The sequence below is a fragment of the Athene cunicularia genome (genome assembly GCF_003259725.1).
Source record: "Athene cunicularia isolate RWA chromosome 5 unlocalized genomic scaffold, athCun1 chr5_part1, whole genome shotgun sequence".
In the NCBI taxonomy this organism is placed as follows: Eukaryota; Metazoa; Chordata; class Aves; order Strigiformes; family Strigidae; genus Athene; species Athene cunicularia.
In genome coordinates this window covers 40,505,541-40,522,967 of record NW_020799101.1, presented here as the reverse complement: position 1 = coordinate 40,522,967, position 17,427 = coordinate 40,505,541, and the positions used below count along the sequence as shown (strand labels likewise).

General features: G+C 40.6%; 1 protein-coding gene across 2 annotated transcripts in view; it reads right to left on the bottom strand.

Moving 5' to 3' along the window:
* Window positions 1–17,427, bottom strand: part of SPTBN5 (spectrin beta, non-erythrocytic 5) — a 90,033-nt gene that overhangs the window by 63,727 nt on the left and 8,879 nt on the right. For both annotated transcript variants that reach the window (XM_026849776.1, XM_026849777.1), the window contains exons 9-25: window positions 16,637–16,789; window positions 15,961–16,091; window positions 14,600–14,851; window positions 13,610–13,897; window positions 12,728–12,974; window positions 11,734–11,873; window positions 10,663–10,762; window positions 9,795–9,965; window positions 9,541–9,705; window positions 8,561–8,787; window positions 7,803–7,989; window positions 6,254–6,454; window positions 4,952–5,068; window positions 4,170–4,333; window positions 2,419–2,551; window positions 1,449–1,594; window positions 603–717 (exon numbers count right to left, since the gene is read on the bottom strand). In XM_026849776.1, coding sequence (XP_026705577.1) covers window positions 603–717; window positions 1,449–1,594; window positions 2,419–2,551; window positions 4,170–4,333; window positions 4,952–5,068; window positions 6,254–6,454; window positions 7,803–7,989; window positions 8,561–8,787; window positions 9,541–9,705; window positions 9,795–9,965; window positions 10,663–10,762; window positions 11,734–11,873; window positions 12,728–12,974; window positions 13,610–13,897; window positions 14,600–14,851; window positions 15,961–16,091; window positions 16,637–16,789 — 2,937 coding nt within the window. The remainder of the gene's footprint in view (window positions 1–602; window positions 718–1,448; window positions 1,595–2,418; window positions 2,552–4,169; window positions 4,334–4,951; window positions 5,069–6,253; window positions 6,455–7,802; window positions 7,990–8,560; window positions 8,788–9,540; window positions 9,706–9,794; window positions 9,966–10,662; window positions 10,763–11,733; window positions 11,874–12,727; window positions 12,975–13,609; window positions 13,898–14,599; window positions 14,852–15,960; window positions 16,092–16,636; window positions 16,790–17,427) is intronic.

Here is a 17,427-nt window from a genome sequence, read left to right as displayed (position 1 = left end):
AAGATTTTCATTGGGACTTCTCACCACAGTTTTCACACTAGGACTGTTTGAAATTATTGCCAGTACTGGGCATTGAAATGAGAGGAAAAGATTTCTGGCCCAGTGTTTTGCATCAGGTCACATGATTGCCTGAAAAACTAGGCTAATGGTCACTGTAATCCAGACAAATGTCTTTTTCACAAGACAGTTCTTTTTTTCAGCACATAAAGCTACAGTGGCGTACAAAGAACTACCACAGTGAGGCAGTATACAGTTTTTTATTCAGGGCTGATGGCTGCAAACAATATTATCATTTGCATTGCACTGTGACTCATTTTAGTTCAAGTCCTGGTATTCTTGGCTAACCCCACAGATCAGCAATACTAGCTGCATCTGGTTTCACCAGTGGTTCCCCTAAGGTGACCAGTCAGGTGTTTAAGGATTTCCCAGTGTTGGGGTTTTTTTAACACTTTGAGTAATCACGCAGGTTTCTTACCGAGATTTTTTTTTTTTTTCTTTTTTTTTAGAAGTCATCACTAAGTGCACTAAGAATTGTAAGAATACTCCATAAATTAAGCTGAAATGAAGTTCTCATTATATGAGACTTTCCCATTATTTTTTACCTCAATATGGGCCAGAGCATCTGTCAGATCTTGATAACACTTGTGAATCTCCTCAGCATCTCTCAGCCGCTCACCTCGTAATCTGGTAATTTCCAACAGCTCCTCCCAGGAGTTCCTACAAGGGAGCATGACAAAATGAACCATGTAAAACATTCAAACTAGTAGTAAGGGAGATTAACAGTCTGAAGAAAGACTGAAAACAAGACCTCCTCTTTGTTTTTCATTCCTGCCATTAAATTCTGTTGGAGTAATTCTTTGAGGGGCAGCATGTCTCTCACCCTACTCTGTCCATGTCCTTCTGTCTGCTCCAGGCACTTAAATAGATAGTCCTATATAAGGGTGTCCCTCTCCAATATGCTTTTCAGAGTTTATATGCAGAACTTGGAGGACTGAGTCAGACCCTATTATTCCTTCATGCTTCTCTTCTGGGCCAATTTGGAACAAAGTTAAACACAAGAAGCTCAAAATGTATTAACACAGTTCTACGGAGCAGTCATGAGATTCAAACTGGAAAATCAGAAGCAATAAAGAAGCAACTAAGTTCCTAGCCTTCCAGTTAGGTGATCCTGTTTCAAAGGGCAAAAGAAGTTCACTCCTCCCTTACTTGTAAAGCACCTCTGATGCAATTTACAAGAAGCCAAATCAGCCAACAGATAATGTCATCATTATAGTAGTCTATTTTTAAATGAGGCATGGCAGCAGCTCTGTATCAGAGAGAAAACCACGTATTTCACAGTTGGAGGACTGGGATGACACATCTTATGCTTTTCTAATTCCTTCTTACTTCCTCCTTCTCCAGTTCGAATTGAAAGAACAAAGCATTGTAGAGCTAATAAAGTCTCCTACCTTAGCTCTTTCTGCTTCTGCCGAATTTCCCGGGACTCAGAATGCCCACAGTTCAGCAGGTTGTCTGCCAGCTGCTGGCAAGCCACAACTCTTTTCCCAGCTGCTTCCAAATGGTGTCGGAACGTGTCATATTTGGCACAAAGTTGCTTTTAAAGGAAAAACAATAACAAAAAGGCATTTTGAGTGCTCTCTTTTCCCAAACATATCTGCTCAGCTATCAGAGCACAGCTAAACAACAGATAATAATCTGATCATATTTGGAGATGGAGAAACTGCAAAAAAAAAGACTGGATTTTACCTCCAAAGACCATGAGAAGCTACAAACTATTAGGAAAACATGAGGTTTGTGATGTTGATGGGAGGCAGAAACAGTATTACCAGGGATAGAAACAAACATTCAAAGTGCAATGAATTTCAATTATTAAAATATGTTTTCACTTCATGAATGCAAACGTATATTACAACTGAATAATGTAGTCCAATTTTAAAATTTAAGACACAAGGTATTTTGAAGAAAATTATAAAAATGAGGATTCTGAATAGCTATTGATTTCCAACAGAAATCACTATTAGATTAGATTAGTTTCTGTGCCATGTGAAGAGGTATAGTGGATGTCCATACATCAGCTTCTGTGACTAAAAAATCATTAATGAACGCCACCCTGAAATATCTGGTTATTAAAAATAGAAAGGAGTTGCTCTCTGAAGGCACAGACGTTTTAGCATGCAGTTGTTTCACGCAGCTCAGCCCCCACAGTAACAGGATGTAAGTGTTAGGCAATGGTGTCTGCCTGTCATAATGAGTCAATCCTTTCCACCCCCTCTTCACCATTTTCTCTTCCTGTCTCCCAGTTATTTATACTTATTTCTTACTCTGTCTTGTAAGTTTTCAAGGATAACCTTAGAATCTTTTTACAGTCTCACTGCATATGGTTTGGTTGATTTTCAATTTGTTACTCAAAAAACTCACCAAGATGTGTTCATAATCATTTCCAAAGTCTTCAGAGCTGGCCGTTTGTTTCTGCTGAGTGATCCAGTCTTGCAGATCTTCATATTCTCGTAGAAATTCATGCAAAACAAGAGTCTCATCCAGCTTCTTCCTTCTGTTGGTGGAAGGAGAAAAGACAATAGAATTAGACCAAGGGAGTATAAGAAGAGGGCAATCAGTAACTTTCTTCCTATTAATCCCAAAACTTCTCACCATCAAGAATCACGCTCTTTATGAAAGAGTTGACTTTGACTTTCTCAAGATTGGAAATGACGTTTATGGGATGACAGCTGTCAGCCAGGTCAGACTCATTGGCCGAGTTTCATAGAAAAGACTGTGTCTAGCTGAGTTCTCTCCTGGGTTTTGGGGGTTTTGTTGTTTGTTTTTTTGGGGGGGTTGTTTTTGTTTTTTGTTTTTCCCATGAGAATACCCTCCATTTTTTTCCAGATCTGTCTTTCTAAAGATAATTGTAGTACTTGTGAAAATGAGAAGGAAATCTTCATAACTGAGACTAGTGCACCAGGAAGGCAAGTACTGTGAAAGTAATTTTAAGCAATTCTGTTCATATTGCCTGTTCAGCAAAACTGCTGTAACGCGCTATATATTTCTGATCATCTAGAGTATTTTATAATACAGCCTGACATGTTAAAAACCTTCCAAAGTAAACAAAATATCAATTTTCCAACTGCTAACACTGCCTGTCCATTGTGCAAATATTCCAGGAAAGATGAACCTGGCTTCCCTGTCTGAATCACAAATGCTCATCACAAGATAGAGATCAGCCCACCAAGGAGAATGCAGATCAGCGGTACAAAGCAGAGAACCAATAAGGCACTGAGAGACACAGGTTAACGTTAAGCTTGAATGAACATAAAACATTTCTGTGTTCAACACATGCAAGCATTTTGATATCTCCAGATTGAACATTTCTTTTTCTGAACTTTTCATTCACAAGATTTTCTATTGATGCTTTTACTTTTTAACTGTAAACAAGAATAAAAACAAAAGGTAAAATATCAGCATTTTCTCTAGGCTTAATTATTCTAGTATTCAGACTCATTTCTTTGTTATTCCACTTGCAGAGCCCCATTCTTTTTTTGAGTGAAATTTTTGTGGAGGAAAAACCTAAACTGTTCAGACATTTGTTCCTTCCTCTCAAGAAACCAGAAGTGTTTAAAAACCCTGTGTATTAGCAGTCTGTCCTGTTGTAAACATCTTACTGTAACAATACCAGAAAGGAAGTGAAATGAAAAGTAAATGACTCATTCAAGATAAAACCCTTCCTATACTAGCACAGCTACCCCAAGTAACAGTAAGTGTAACTGTAATTGTCTCCCCTCTGCTGTGTAATGAATTAAGTAATTTTCAAGCAACATTCAGGAAATATTTTTAAAACTTTTTTTTTCCTTTTGATAGCAGATTCCAAATGCCACAAAGGCAAATCAGAATCTGGCATCTCAGGTCACTTTGCAGGAGGATGATGAAGGGTAAAGAGGAAATTTGGGGGCTTCAAATCCTTAATATGTAGCAAAACTCCCTGAATAAAATGTAAATTTTTTGCTTAGCAATAATGCATAGGTGCACAGAATTCTAATATAGAAACAAGTAATTTCCTAAATATAGTTAATAATGGATATGAACTAAATTCCTGTGAGGTAACTGGAGATATCCTTTATTGACTTCACTGGGCTTTTAATCAAACCTAGGATCCAAGGGGCAGTTCTAGTTTATACCTTGCTGCTGCTAGTTCTTGCAGCTCCTGGAGTCTTGAATGAACTTGTTCCTTTGGTGCATCAACCTCAACATACTGGATGGAGCCCATAAGAGGAAGAGTTTGGGCACTTTCACTCAGTTCTTTCATAAAATTTTGGTAAATGGCAATCTCATGCTCCAACGTCTAGCAGAGAAAAGAAAGGATTGAGAGCCAGTTGTCCAAGATATCCACTGTCAGAACTTTTGCACCAGCATATGGTGTAGTCACTGAGACATTAAAAGAGGAGAAAAACTTTCTGGAAGCACGTGACATTTTCAATCAGTTTTAGAAAAATTTCTAGCAGTAGCTTTTGGAGGAAAAAAAAAAAAAAAGTGTACATAAATTCAAATATATTAGGTGAATAATGACAATTAAAAATTCCTGATGCATTATTAGGCAGAAAAAAGTATTCTTGGAATAATTATCTATATATTTGATTCTAGGAAAAAAAGTAAATAAGCCTTCTTCATGCATCTGTTGAGACTGAAAAGCTGATATGAGATCATAGTCAGTTTTGGCCTCAGAAAAATAAGATGAGAACATTCACCATTCTCCTTTTTTCCCCAAACTACATTTTTTCCAACCATATTAGTAAGATGCATTGATCTCTTCTATCAGTCCCTTCACATGTAGACATACATCAACACAAAATATCTTGTAGATGACTGGACACTGAAGTACTTAAGTACCAATAAGAAAGTTTTACAGCTGCAAACAGACCAGAAGATCAGGCCAGCATACAGAATTCAAGCAGACAAATACCTTATGTTTCTTGAGGAGTTTCAATGTTCCATCTTCATCCTTACCATAGTCCTTGCTTGTCACAAGTGGATGTTTTTCTGCTATCCAAGCCTCCAGGTCTGAAGTATTCATTAAAAACTGTCAGTTAAAGAGAAAGCAAGTTAGTTTCTACCTCAACTTTCAAAGTACTCATGTCATTTTTTTGACTTAATACATTCTAAGTGGAGTGTGCACTGTAAGATTTACTGTGATGTTTTAGTAAATAACAAATAAAAAATATTTAATCCCAAGAACCACTATTCAACACTGCTGTTCTGTCAAATCATGTGAAAGTGAAGGAGGCCATAGATGGAAGACTTCATTGCAGGATAACTATGGTCTTCTCCAGGCATCAAAGCTCTGTCAGTAAGTTTCAAGTTGTCTCACTTTTCTTCCTTCACATCCACTGTCCTTACTTGACTTCTTTTAACTTATTCACTAAGGGTAGGGGCTAACTGCATAATATCAATGTGATATTTCTCCTTCCCTTTCCCAAGAAGTTCAAATCACATATAAAAATCAGGCTTCATAAAGAGTATAGTATGGAGGGCTGTTTTTATAGATGGAGGAAATAAAAGCCAGATGATCAAATTCCCCAGGGAGCATACTTTATGGGGGCCTGTGAACTTTTTGCAAATGCTGTTTCCGTCTACAAAACTGCATGTGTTATCTGAATAACTGCACTCCTACATGACACATTGACGATAGAAAATTTGGATTACTGAGATAAATATTTGCATGCTTTTTTTTTTTTTTAACAGGCTAAACATAAAGGTCCAGTATCATGTTGAAAATAATAGGGCCAAAAGTCCTAACTCACTCTGAGAGTGAAACTGTTATCAGTTTCTCAGTATCATTTTGCTGCCTGAAACATTGTTGCCCGGAACAGGCAAAGATTGGATGGCACAAGAGATCCCTTCTTTTCTGATTAACTTGTCATAATTCTCCAGTATGAAGGGCCAGTTCAGGATCCATTGCATTACTTCAGTCAAAGTCTGAGGCTGTACAAAGATAGTGAGAAAGGAGCTACTACTAGGAGAAATGTGTTCTACACACAACCACAAGGGATGGCTAGAGAGTCCAAGGCAAACCTCTAGAGCAGCAGCTCTAGACTGGGGGCTGCGTTCAGCTACGCAACCTAGCCCTCCATTCCTGTGAGTCTGGCTTCAAGCAACTGAAGTCAATACCAGCCCCAGCAAAGCTGTTTTGTTATTCACTTTAAAACTTTGGTCCTCTTGTTTGTCTGAAGAAGCTACTGTGTAAGCACTTTGCTGCAACTTGTACCTCCTGGAAGCCAACTGAGTGCTGCAGCTGCTTCATCCTTTCCTCACAGGCCTTCTCCAAGCCCTGCCAGGCAGTCACAAGCTCCTGGCATTTCCCACTTATTTTCTGAGCTGATGGGTGCTGGCCTACAACCATTGTCTTTCCTTTATCCAGGACCCGCTGGACTTGCTGTTTGTGGGCATTCACTTCTGCCTGCAGTTCCTGGGAATGAGATAAAAGGAAAAATAAGAATAAAGGAAGGGCAAATAAAGGAAGGGTATGTGAGGGCAAAGAAATTCCACGTGCTCCTAGTCCTAAGCAAAACTAGCAGCTGTTGAGAGTGGACAGAGTATAGCCAGTGGACACAAGAACTGTCTGTTTCTAGAACATCTGCAGCCTCAGCCACCAGTCCCAGCCCTGCTCCTGTGCAGCCATTGAGGGAGGAGGTAAGAGTCTGTAAGGGGGTAGCAGACATTCCTTAACTTCCCTACACCCTCAGCCAGGTGCTCTGGCCTGGTTCTACCCCTTCTCCTTGCCACGTACCTGCCCCTTCTGCTGGCCAGTAGCCAGGAAGGTTTGGGAGATGGAGGAGGACAAGAGATAAGACACAAAGCTGGGGGATTTAGAAAAAAGTGTTGAGCTTCTGGTGGGAAAATAAAATATCCCAGAACATGAATGAACTGGGGAATATTGAGAAGAGGGGTAGTACTGACAGAATTGTCAACAGTAGCATAAAAATCATTATACTCCTGCTCCATAAAGCCTCCTCGATGGTTTTACAACCTTTCTCATGGAACTTGCAATCCAGGTGCTGCGAAATCCAGTGTTGCCTGTGGTGCAGGGCAGCTCTGAGGCGCCCTTCTGGCTGTGAGGAACTGCTACAAGGAATCAAACTCTCCAGAAATCAGTGTTAACTTATCTTTATAAATATGTGGACTGTGGCTTGTTCAAAGCATTTTACAAGCAGTACAGAACTAAACCAGACATTAAATGGCTGTTATCTGCTCTCCTAGAGAATCTAGTGTGTGCATAGCTCAAGACTGCATGTATAAGTAAGTGTAGGATGAGCATATAACAGTCAAAATATTCAATGCAGATCAACCCACAAAGCAAAAACCTGATTTCTTCTATTTAGTGCAAGGTACACTTTTAATGAGAAGAGCTACATATTTTCTCTGAACAATACTGCAAAACATAACAAATTTTGCAGTTCCCACAGGAGTTTCATGTTTTCTCTGAAAATCACCACATTGCTGACTTGTCTCAATCCACTGGAACCATTTTTGCTGGGCTAGTGCTGGAATCAGTGAATGTACTAATTGAAAGTGTGGCAATACATTTTGCTTGCAACAGCCTTCCTGAAGGTTAAAGGAGAACTGTGCAGGTGCTGGTTTGAAGGCCGAGGTGAAATGCAGTGTGCCAACAGTGTAGAATTATAGAAACATAGAATGGTTTGGGTTGGAAGGGAACTTAAAGATCATTTAGTTCCAACTCCCCTGCCATGGGCAGGGTCACCTTTCACTAGATCAGATTGCTATAATGCTATAATACACTTGATTAAATGAGTTACCTTGTGTTTTTGCAAGAGGCTTTGAGCCACATCCAAGGATTTCCCATATTTGGTGGAATGGGCAATAGGCAATCGCTCATTAATCCAGTTCAGTTCCATGTCATGATAATGGTAGAACTCATAGAGACCCACTGCAGCTTCCAGCAGTTTACGCCTCTCATCAAGAGGTGCTTGCAAAGACTCAAACCTAGGGGTCATCCATTAAACATATGTTAAAACAAAGCTTTATCCTGACTCTTCTAAGGGAATTAGGGCATGACACCACTGTGAAGATTAGAAACCACTGGACACTTTGCAATTAAATTTCAATGGTTAGTACTACCTGCACATACAAGAATCCCTCTCCAGAAGGTTACTTTTGGCAAGTAGACTTATATGATAATACTAAATGTAAGCAGAGGAAAAGTGATTTACACTTTTGTGTAGTCCCAGGCTTGTCCTGTGAAATTTTAAGGAACTAGTCACTATTGAATGCTGGATCACTGCCCCTCTTAGAAAGCAGTGGATGACCCATGGATAAGCAAAGGACTAGAGGAGGAGCGCAGCAGGCAAGGAACAAGGTCCAGTAATAAAGGCTGAGATGGGTCAACAGGCAGCTATGTAGGTGCAGATGAAAGCACAGTTGTGGTACAACTGGGAGGACAAATCATCCTTGAATATGGGTTAAACCTAATCAACCAAAAGACATTTTCTAGAAGGTAGAACAAAAAATGCTATTTGTCACAAGGGGAGAAGACAAAAAGAGACTGACAACTCACCTTTGTAGATATTTTTGTGTTTCATCCAGAATCCTCTGGGAGTCAAAGTGGTTGGTGGCCATTTTCCTCGCACGAGATACGATAGAGTTCATTTTCTCTGCCAGCTCATGTGTCTCATTTTCTAGCTGTCTGTGCTGCTTCAGTAGATCACGACTGGAGCGCAAATCATGGCCTGTCTCGGATTCCTGAAGAACTTTCTCAATTTTCTCTATCTTCTTTTTGGCATCCTGCCAGGAAAAGATTATGGCACACTTGTACTGACCTTTTAACAACATTTGCATTCATTCAGACCCTCCCATGACAGCTCCCTGGACACAATTCTAAAATCTGTATGTCCTTTTTTGGTAACATGATGGCCAGGTCTCTCTAAAGGCATCTCCTGGGAATATTTTGTTTTGCATGCTCTTTTGGAGTACTCTTCTCTCTGAGACACTAAAGCACATCATTAAAAGCAGTCTCTTTGAACTAGCGTCAGTGACAGAATACAAACCAACCTAACAATCTTCAAAGGCTTCATATTGTAGCTACAACACAACAGCAGTTCCATGATACATTGGTATTGTAACAGCTTCACAGCACATTGTTCCTCTCATACAATTTGCCCGAATGACAATGTACTTAATAGTGCCGTGCCTCCAACCCCCAAACTGACTCCAAGCAAGCAGTTATGTTTGCACAGCATTGACCCATGCAGAGAATTTTGATTTCTCAGTACAGGATGGCCACATAGACGCAGTGCTGAGCCCAATTTCATTAGCTTTGTGTCTTGGTGCTGTGCTGGTACTGTTATTCTGCTCATAGCTTTGGAGTGAACTGAGTCAGCATTATATTGGGTTTTCTCTCCTGAGACTGTAGACAAAACAAACACCTTAAAATACACCTTTATCTGGACAGTTTTCTGTCCTTTTTTGCAAGGACCACACAATAGATTAGCCAGGGTTCCCGGCCATACCTCCCCCTGTTTACCATCACCTCCTGACCTGGAGCAGTTCCATGAGCTGTTCTTGCTGCCCAGCTTGTCTCAGCTTGTCACCTCGTTCTATCATCTTGCCATACAATTCCTTCCACTTCTTTTGAAGCTCTGACATCTTCTCCTGAATAGAAACTGCAGCATAATGGTTGTCTCGAATGAGTTGATTTCCTGTCTGAAGAAAGACATTACATCATTTTTTGGAGCAGATCAGCATCTATTGAGTTTGGGACATGATGGACACAGCTCCAAAACTGCTTTCACCTTTATCAGTGTCACGAAGTGCTCCTCATTAGCCATCATTTCCTTCTCAGCAGCCTCATGCCACTTCAGTTTGCGTAGAACATTTGTGGGATCACGATAGGATTCATCTGAAGCAATCTTGTACTTCTCCTCCATCCATATCAAAAGCTCAGCAGCATCACGATTAAACTCCTTACAGAAACAAGCAGGATTAAATTGATTTAATTTCTGATTCTGTGTGGGTTTGCAGCGCATCCTTGCAGTTAGGATCAAGCCCTGATTATTTATTTTTCGAACAGTTAGGAAACGTGGTATATTTTCATATAAAAATTGTTCTACATAATCAACCCTCTTAATTGAAGATGTATGATCTTGAACCGTTGACAAGTTTTTAAGCATTCAGAATAATATATCTTAGTCTCTTTTTTACCACATTTAGTAATCTGTTGCCGTTAATTGTCAGTGAAGGTTTGCATTTTTGATAGAATATTTTAACCATAAGTGGTCCCATTCGCCAGTATAACTGTATCTCAGCACTGGAAGGTAAATGTGGTGCCAAACGTACAGTTACTGTAAGTAACTACCAAATTACAAAGGCCCAGAACAATAATAAGTAATGAGCAGAATAAACTTATCTAGTAGACAAAATATTCTGTTGATATTTTTCATTCAATACCTCAATTGTTGTTTTGGTATTTTGTTACAGTTATGACTTTGTAAGATTTATCACCAATGTATCACCCATTCCCTGTAAAGTGAAATTCTCTGTCTCACAGTCAAAGTGAGCTACAGTAGGAATGCTTAGCAGTTTGAGATTTGTCTCATATTAAGACAAAGGGTAAAATTATTTCACACATCCCTGACCAATCTGCAGTATCAGTCCTCTTACCTGCAGCTGTAGGGAATCCAACAACCTCTGTTTTCTCTTGGCATTGCTTTGTATCAGCTGCTCCCACCTTTTCTGGAGAGTGACAATTCTCTCTTCAATACTACCAAGAAAAACAGGAGGTCCAATACAGTACTAGTCTTATTGGTTCCCCTTGGTTGTACTGTAGTCATGACTACAGTATAAGTGGAATCTAGTTCAACATCTCTGTTGACAGGATATAGAGCCCTGTCCCATGACCACACTGGGCTCATCTGGAGACCAGCTATTGCTTGTCAGCTGCTCCAGATTTTCTTTTTTGTATGGCTGTGTTACGATAGTGAATTGTAGTCATGTATGGTTGACTAAAACAGCCAGACCTTTCTCTTCCCCAAATATTCCACCTTAACTAATAATTATCTCTGTGACGTAAGTGGAACAAAACTCTGGAATGGCCTGATGGTGGTAGTGCTGACAAAAAAACAGATTTTAAGAGAAGTTTTATGAATTTTTGGAGGGAATTTTCAAGACATTATCACTTGTAATGACAAGAACATGGTCTTTTTGAGCAAAGAGGTCCATTCTGACCCTGTATTTCGAATCTGTGTTTATGCAGAGGTCTCCTTACTAGATTGTAGTGGCTCTAGCACAGTAAAGGAATTACAGATGAGAGTTCAGCTTTGACAAAAACATGAAGGGGCTCTTCTGATAAGTTATTTCCCTGTGAAGTCCTCTAACTTTTTAACAGCAAACATTAATTCTAATATGTGATACGGATAAATCAAGGAAAATGTTTTATGTCAGCATTTAATGAGTTTACATTGAAGAAGTTTTAACACAACATGTAAGTTTTGATACAAGGGGAATTATTCTACCATTCTGTCAAATGCCACTTTTAACCTAAAGCATTTCACTTATCCTTAGAGCACAGGAAGTCTCTATTTTCTTAAAAAAATCCCTCTTCTCCCCCCTCATTCAGCAGATCACAGCTTGGAGGTCAGCTAAATCCTAGCTCACAGAAGGTTTTTCATCTCAATCTAATCACACTGAATCGTTTATTAAAGCTAAATAAAAAAGGAAGGAGTTTGGACTCACGTGTGAGATGCAAAGTGTCTGCTCTCTATTAGATTCACCCCATTTTCATTAAGTGCTTCAACTCGTCTCTTTAGCACCATCAGCAGTTGTTCAAATTCCTGATGCTGCTTCAGGAGGCTTCGAACAGCATCTACATGGTCCTGCATTTAATAAAAAAAAATTGATCAAGTTTTCTCAGTCATATGTTATTTCTGTAACAATAAAAAAAAAAAATTGGACTATCTTCCCCCTTCTTTTTCAGGCAGGAGATATATTGTATGTTTTGCATTTGCCAAAGGTTGTTCAGGGTTACAAACAAGCAGAAGGTGTTTAGGTTTGTATCATATGTGGTTCTTCTGTTTTGTGTTTCCATTATGGTTCCCTTTTCACCTTTTAAGAAAATCTGCATTTGGAATTTATGCCAGCACTCTAGCACATCTAGGTACACGTAATATAGAAGGCTGTAACTAAGTAAAAATTTATTCCACTTAATTGATCCAAAAGTATTGAAGTTTCCATGTCAGATGAAAATATAAAAAATGGTGAGATATAGCAACTTCTCCTTCACTGATCTTGTGAATATTGCCTGCATTTGTTGGTTTTTTTTTTCCTTCATTTGCTTTAATATTCTCAAAATACTCAATTAAAAGAAAAAGCTTTATTTTTTAAAGTCAAGTTTTTACTTCACTAAAAAAAACATTATGTTCAGGTTGAAACCTCATTTTAATGGTTAGCCTCGAAACGGATGTCAGTTGTATATAAACCAGCTGACATGTACACACACAGCAACAAATCACAACTTGAGTTTAAAAAATTGTTTGAGAGTCAAGGAGCTTCACTCTCATTAAGATGAGCAGGAACATAAGAACATTAATACAAACCTGAAAGTCTAGTTTCCAAGTATTGAAATGCCATAACCATAAGAATGAGGAAACTGATCTAATTAGAAAAATGGTTGCTAATCCCTGAATGGGGAGATGAAGTAGGAGAAAACAAAATCAGCTGCTGTACATACCCCAAGGTCATCCCCCCGAAGAAACACCTCATGGCCAGAGAGGGCTGCATTGATACGGTCTCCCTCCCTATTGAACTTCTGCAATTCCAGGCCATCCTGCAGCTTTTTCCATCGCTGTTCCCACAGTTTCTCCAGCTCTTTGTTCTCCTTGGCAAGCCTCTCCATGCACTGGTGGACATCTATGGTCCTGCCATTACTGGGTTGTTCGTGGATTACTTTGCACCCTAGCTCTTCCAGCTGCACAAATCTTCCCAGAGTCAAAAAAAGAAAAGTGAGACCTCACTGCATGAGGGAATATGAATTCTATTGCATCACAGCTCTTGGCTCTCTTGGCAGTGCCTAGACATTAAGCTTCCCTCCCTCCCTTTCACTGTTTTCCTGCCAGCCATGGTTGCACACTACAAAGTGCAGCTGGTTGTTTGCTTGGGAATACATGCTGGAGGCAGTATGTGCGATTTCCCCCTTTGGGTTGAAAGCCCATATAAGCAAGCTCTCCCATTAAAAGGGAGAGGAGGTATCAGTATCTGGAACTTCATAGTGCAGGAGAACTGAAGATGATAGTAACTGGAAGCATAAAGCCTGAGAAGGGAATGACTAGGGGAATTGAAATAAAGTGCACATGGAACCATTCCAGTGTCAGGAGAGCTTATGGAATACTATTTCAAAGAGAGAGCTCCTCCCTCTCCCTCCATCAGCCATCAGAATAAGTATGCAAATGCTAATTGGATTTTGTGTTCTACAGTCTCCTTTTGACACTAAATTTCAAAACCATTTGAATAAACTGTTGGCATCACTTTCGTACACAATGTATGTACACAATAGACATGTTTCATCTTCACAGTACTGTTGTCATATCTGCCCACCCTGACAGATTCTCTCTACCTTTCTTTCTGAGACCTAATTTCTTTTAGCAGGTCCTGATGTTCCTTCAGCAGTTGCTCTGCAGAACCCACATCCACACCCATTTCTTCACTGTTCAGTTTCTCCCGAATGCCTTCTGCCCACAGCAGGAGCCTGCGACTGTCTTGCAGGAAGGACTGTTGATTTTGGGCCCACTGCAGAACATCCTGCTTCTTCTGTGTCTCCAGTTTGAGCTTTGCCAGAAGCCTCTCCATGTTCTCCACCTGCTCAGTGATGGCCCTGCTCTCTGCAGGGTTGGTATCCTTAATCCTACAAAAGGAAATAAGATACATTAATTAGATGAACACTTCCGGCATTTACAGCTTGAACCAATACTCTTTAAAAGGAATGGATTTGGATATTTGCACTTCCTTTCAAAGGAAAGTCAAATAATGCAAGGAATGCTCCACACTAGCAAGAAATACTGGTGTGAATACGGTGTATTGCAGAAAATGTATCCCTGTGAAAGACTCTGGTAACACTGTTGTTAATGTCACTATCAATGATTAATTCCCATTGTGAACATACAGAAAACTTAAAGAAGTAAAAAACTTTAAATTAGTATTTAAAATTCAAACTCCTGTGCACAGTTCTCTGCTATCTTTCTTACTTCATCATCGCTTCCCCTTATTACCCTCTTTCAGGACCTAAATGATACCTAGTTCAAAATATGGAAGTAGCTCCCATTAGTAGAGATAATTTGCTAGAGCCACAGACAATCCTGTGGTTATTTATCCTCCTACAACAGTGAAGTCTGGAAGCAATCACTTCACCCGTCACCCAGCCATACTCAAGAGAGAGGATCTTGGTCCAGCAGGCAAGTCAGGTCTTCAGGTTGCTAGAAATAGAAACTTCAAAAGAAAGTTCACAAGCTGCTTTATATATATATATATCTATATCTTTATAGCCATAATTTACAATAGGATCTTAGAGAACTAGTAAAGAACATGGAACAAAGAGCAGGTTCCTTACGATTTTGCAACACTCCTCAAGTATTCAATTTTCCTCTCTATCACCAGGACCTCTCTGTCAATTGTGGACAGTTTGCGCTTGTCTGACTCCAGCCCAGCAGGTGAGTTCCCTGGTTCCAGATCCCTGAGTTGGACCATCTTGTCTTGCAGTAGTACTCCTATGCTCTGACAGTCCTGAAGAAATGTCCTCACATCAGCCACTCCAATCAGCTCAGAGCCCTTCTCCTCCTTCAGAGTTTCCATGCATGCCCACCTTGAAGAGAGATAACCCGATTACTTGCACCTAGCCTCAGCCACTACCCTAAAACTTGACTTTACCTAGAGAGCAGATTCAATTTATATTTTTTATTTTTAAATTTATATTCATTATTCATGATCTATATGCTTTTTTTTCTATTCAGAAAAAAGTGTTGTATAAAGATTTCATCAGGACTTAAGTGGGCTGAGGGGGTGAACACTAGCACATCCCCACAACCTCAAAGTTCATCTCTGCCACTTCAAGCAAGGGGACCCTGCTCAGGTGACCAGAACACACTGGACACGATGTCAGTAAACAACAGTGGTCAAAATCAGGGCCCAGCTGTGCCTCTCTCAGTTCCAACTGTGCACCAGGAATACGTACTCAACAGGTACTAAACATACTTGGCGAAGACAAACAGGGTTTGACGTTCCCTTCAAGATTTGTGAAGGGCACCCTCACCCTGATGTTTAACTAACCAAACCAGCTGCTGCAGTGCAATACAGACAGAACTGCTCTGAATCCACTGCTGTCACCTGCGGGTGGGTTCACACTGTGCTTACACACAAACACGCACACACATGCAACCACGCTGCCAGGCAGCCCTGAGGACTGGGTCCCACTTCTGGCCCTCGCTACCATCCTGGGCCTGCCCTGCGTGCCCCCCTGTGGGACTGGCCCTGAACGGTGAGGCCCCATCCCCGTCTGGCCCTGACGGACTGGCCCAGGCCCAGGCCCAGACCTCACTCCAGCAATGGGCTGCCCAGCCAGGCTGCAGTCCTGCCCCCTCCCCACAGACTAGTCCGCCATGGGTACAAGGGGCTGCCCCACCACCGCCTGCCCTGCGTCCTGGCTGCGGCAGTGGGACAGGCCCCGGTTGCAAGGCCCAGCCCAGGCCCCAGGGATCAGCCCCTGCCCCTTTGCCCCAGTCCCTGTTTGGTGGCAACAGCCACACCTGAATACAGCAAGCCTCAGCCACATGTGAAAACCTCCCCCCAGGCCAGTTCTGGGAGTTAAATATCTATCAGATGTGTATTCTCTCAATGTAATCTAGATTGGGTGTGAAAGGTCAGCTCTCGCTGCCCCCAAGAGACAATTCTCTATTTTAGCAGACGTATGTTTACCTGTTGTAGATCTCTTCCAGCCAAATTTGGATTTCAGAGTATTTGCTGGGACAGATCTTTCCATATTTAACAGCTAAATTTTCAATATCTCCCAGCTGGCCTTTTCCTGCAGCCAGCTCCGTTAAAAAGCTCTAAAATAGGAAAGATACAAGAATGCAGAACTTGAGGTTTTCCCATTTCTATGAACACAGTTCTCAATAATCCCTCACATCCACTCATCTCCCACTTTGACAACTGGCTTCTTCGTTTACCTGTCTGCTGACACCACACCCACCCGCGCACACTGTTCCCTACAGCCCTCCTGACCTCCCCTGGTGTGCATGCTACACCTATGCACGCATGTCTCATTCCACTGGGATACAAATGCACTGCACAATTTTTTCCTCATCTGACATTTTTCTTCAAGTGGTGTAAAATAAAGCACAAAAAGAGTCCTTTTGTACCATAATATTTGCACAGGGTACCACATACACAGAAGAAGTTAAAGGGAAATAATTACAACAGCTTAAATAAGCTTGGCATAGTTTATACAAAAATATCTGTATATTATATCTGATCTATAAACAACTCTATAAATTGAAATGAATGAAAAGACTCTTGATTTCTCAGCCTTATCTATTCTCTCAAGGTCAAGCTGATTTAAAAGGTGTCATCTGTGAGCGGGGAAAAGGGGTACCTGATATTTCTGTTGCATGACCTCCACATTGTCTGCTTGAGGCTGAAGAGTCCGGAAAATGTTCTCTTTCTCTTTCATCCATGACTGAAATTCTTCGCAAGAGCTACAGAAACGGTAATATCCAATCATCTCCTCCAGAGCCTTTTTTCTGTCCTGTAAAACAGATGAAGTCTTCATTATTGCTGTAATAACTCCTTGCTGTTTGAAGACAAACCAGAAAGTTCCTTGCATTTAAACTACAATACACAGGTAGTAGCTTAGTAGTTTTGCCAGACACTGCTGAAAGAGAACAGAACATGTTACCTTAATATCATAATAGTTCTTCCCAGAGCAACAGCGGTTTACAAGCATAAGAGAAGCAGGTGCAGAGTGCTCAGCCCCTGGCAGGCAGCAAGGCCACTGTGCTGCTTGCTGCTGATGATTGAAGATTTGCCTCCGTAATATCAGGAATATGTAAAGTCCCATATAACACAGGTTTAGGTTTTTTTTGTCTTTAGGGCATGATTGTGGCAGGTGAAAGTCAAAAGTAATAAGTGGAGAATGCAAATTGTGGTTGTTTATATTTTTTTGGTATCAGATAAAACAGCTCAAAGATTTAGGAGCTGCAGCAAGCAAACAGGAAAAAGAAAAAAGAGTACACAGAAGGATCAGCTCTTCATCAGGTAAAAGACTAGAAGGTAAACGGGAAGTTTGCCAATATAAAATGCATTTTGATACAAAACTTCAATGATAATCTCAAGCCTTGAAGTCCCACAGGGCTTCACAGGATTAAGGCACATTATAAAACTGAA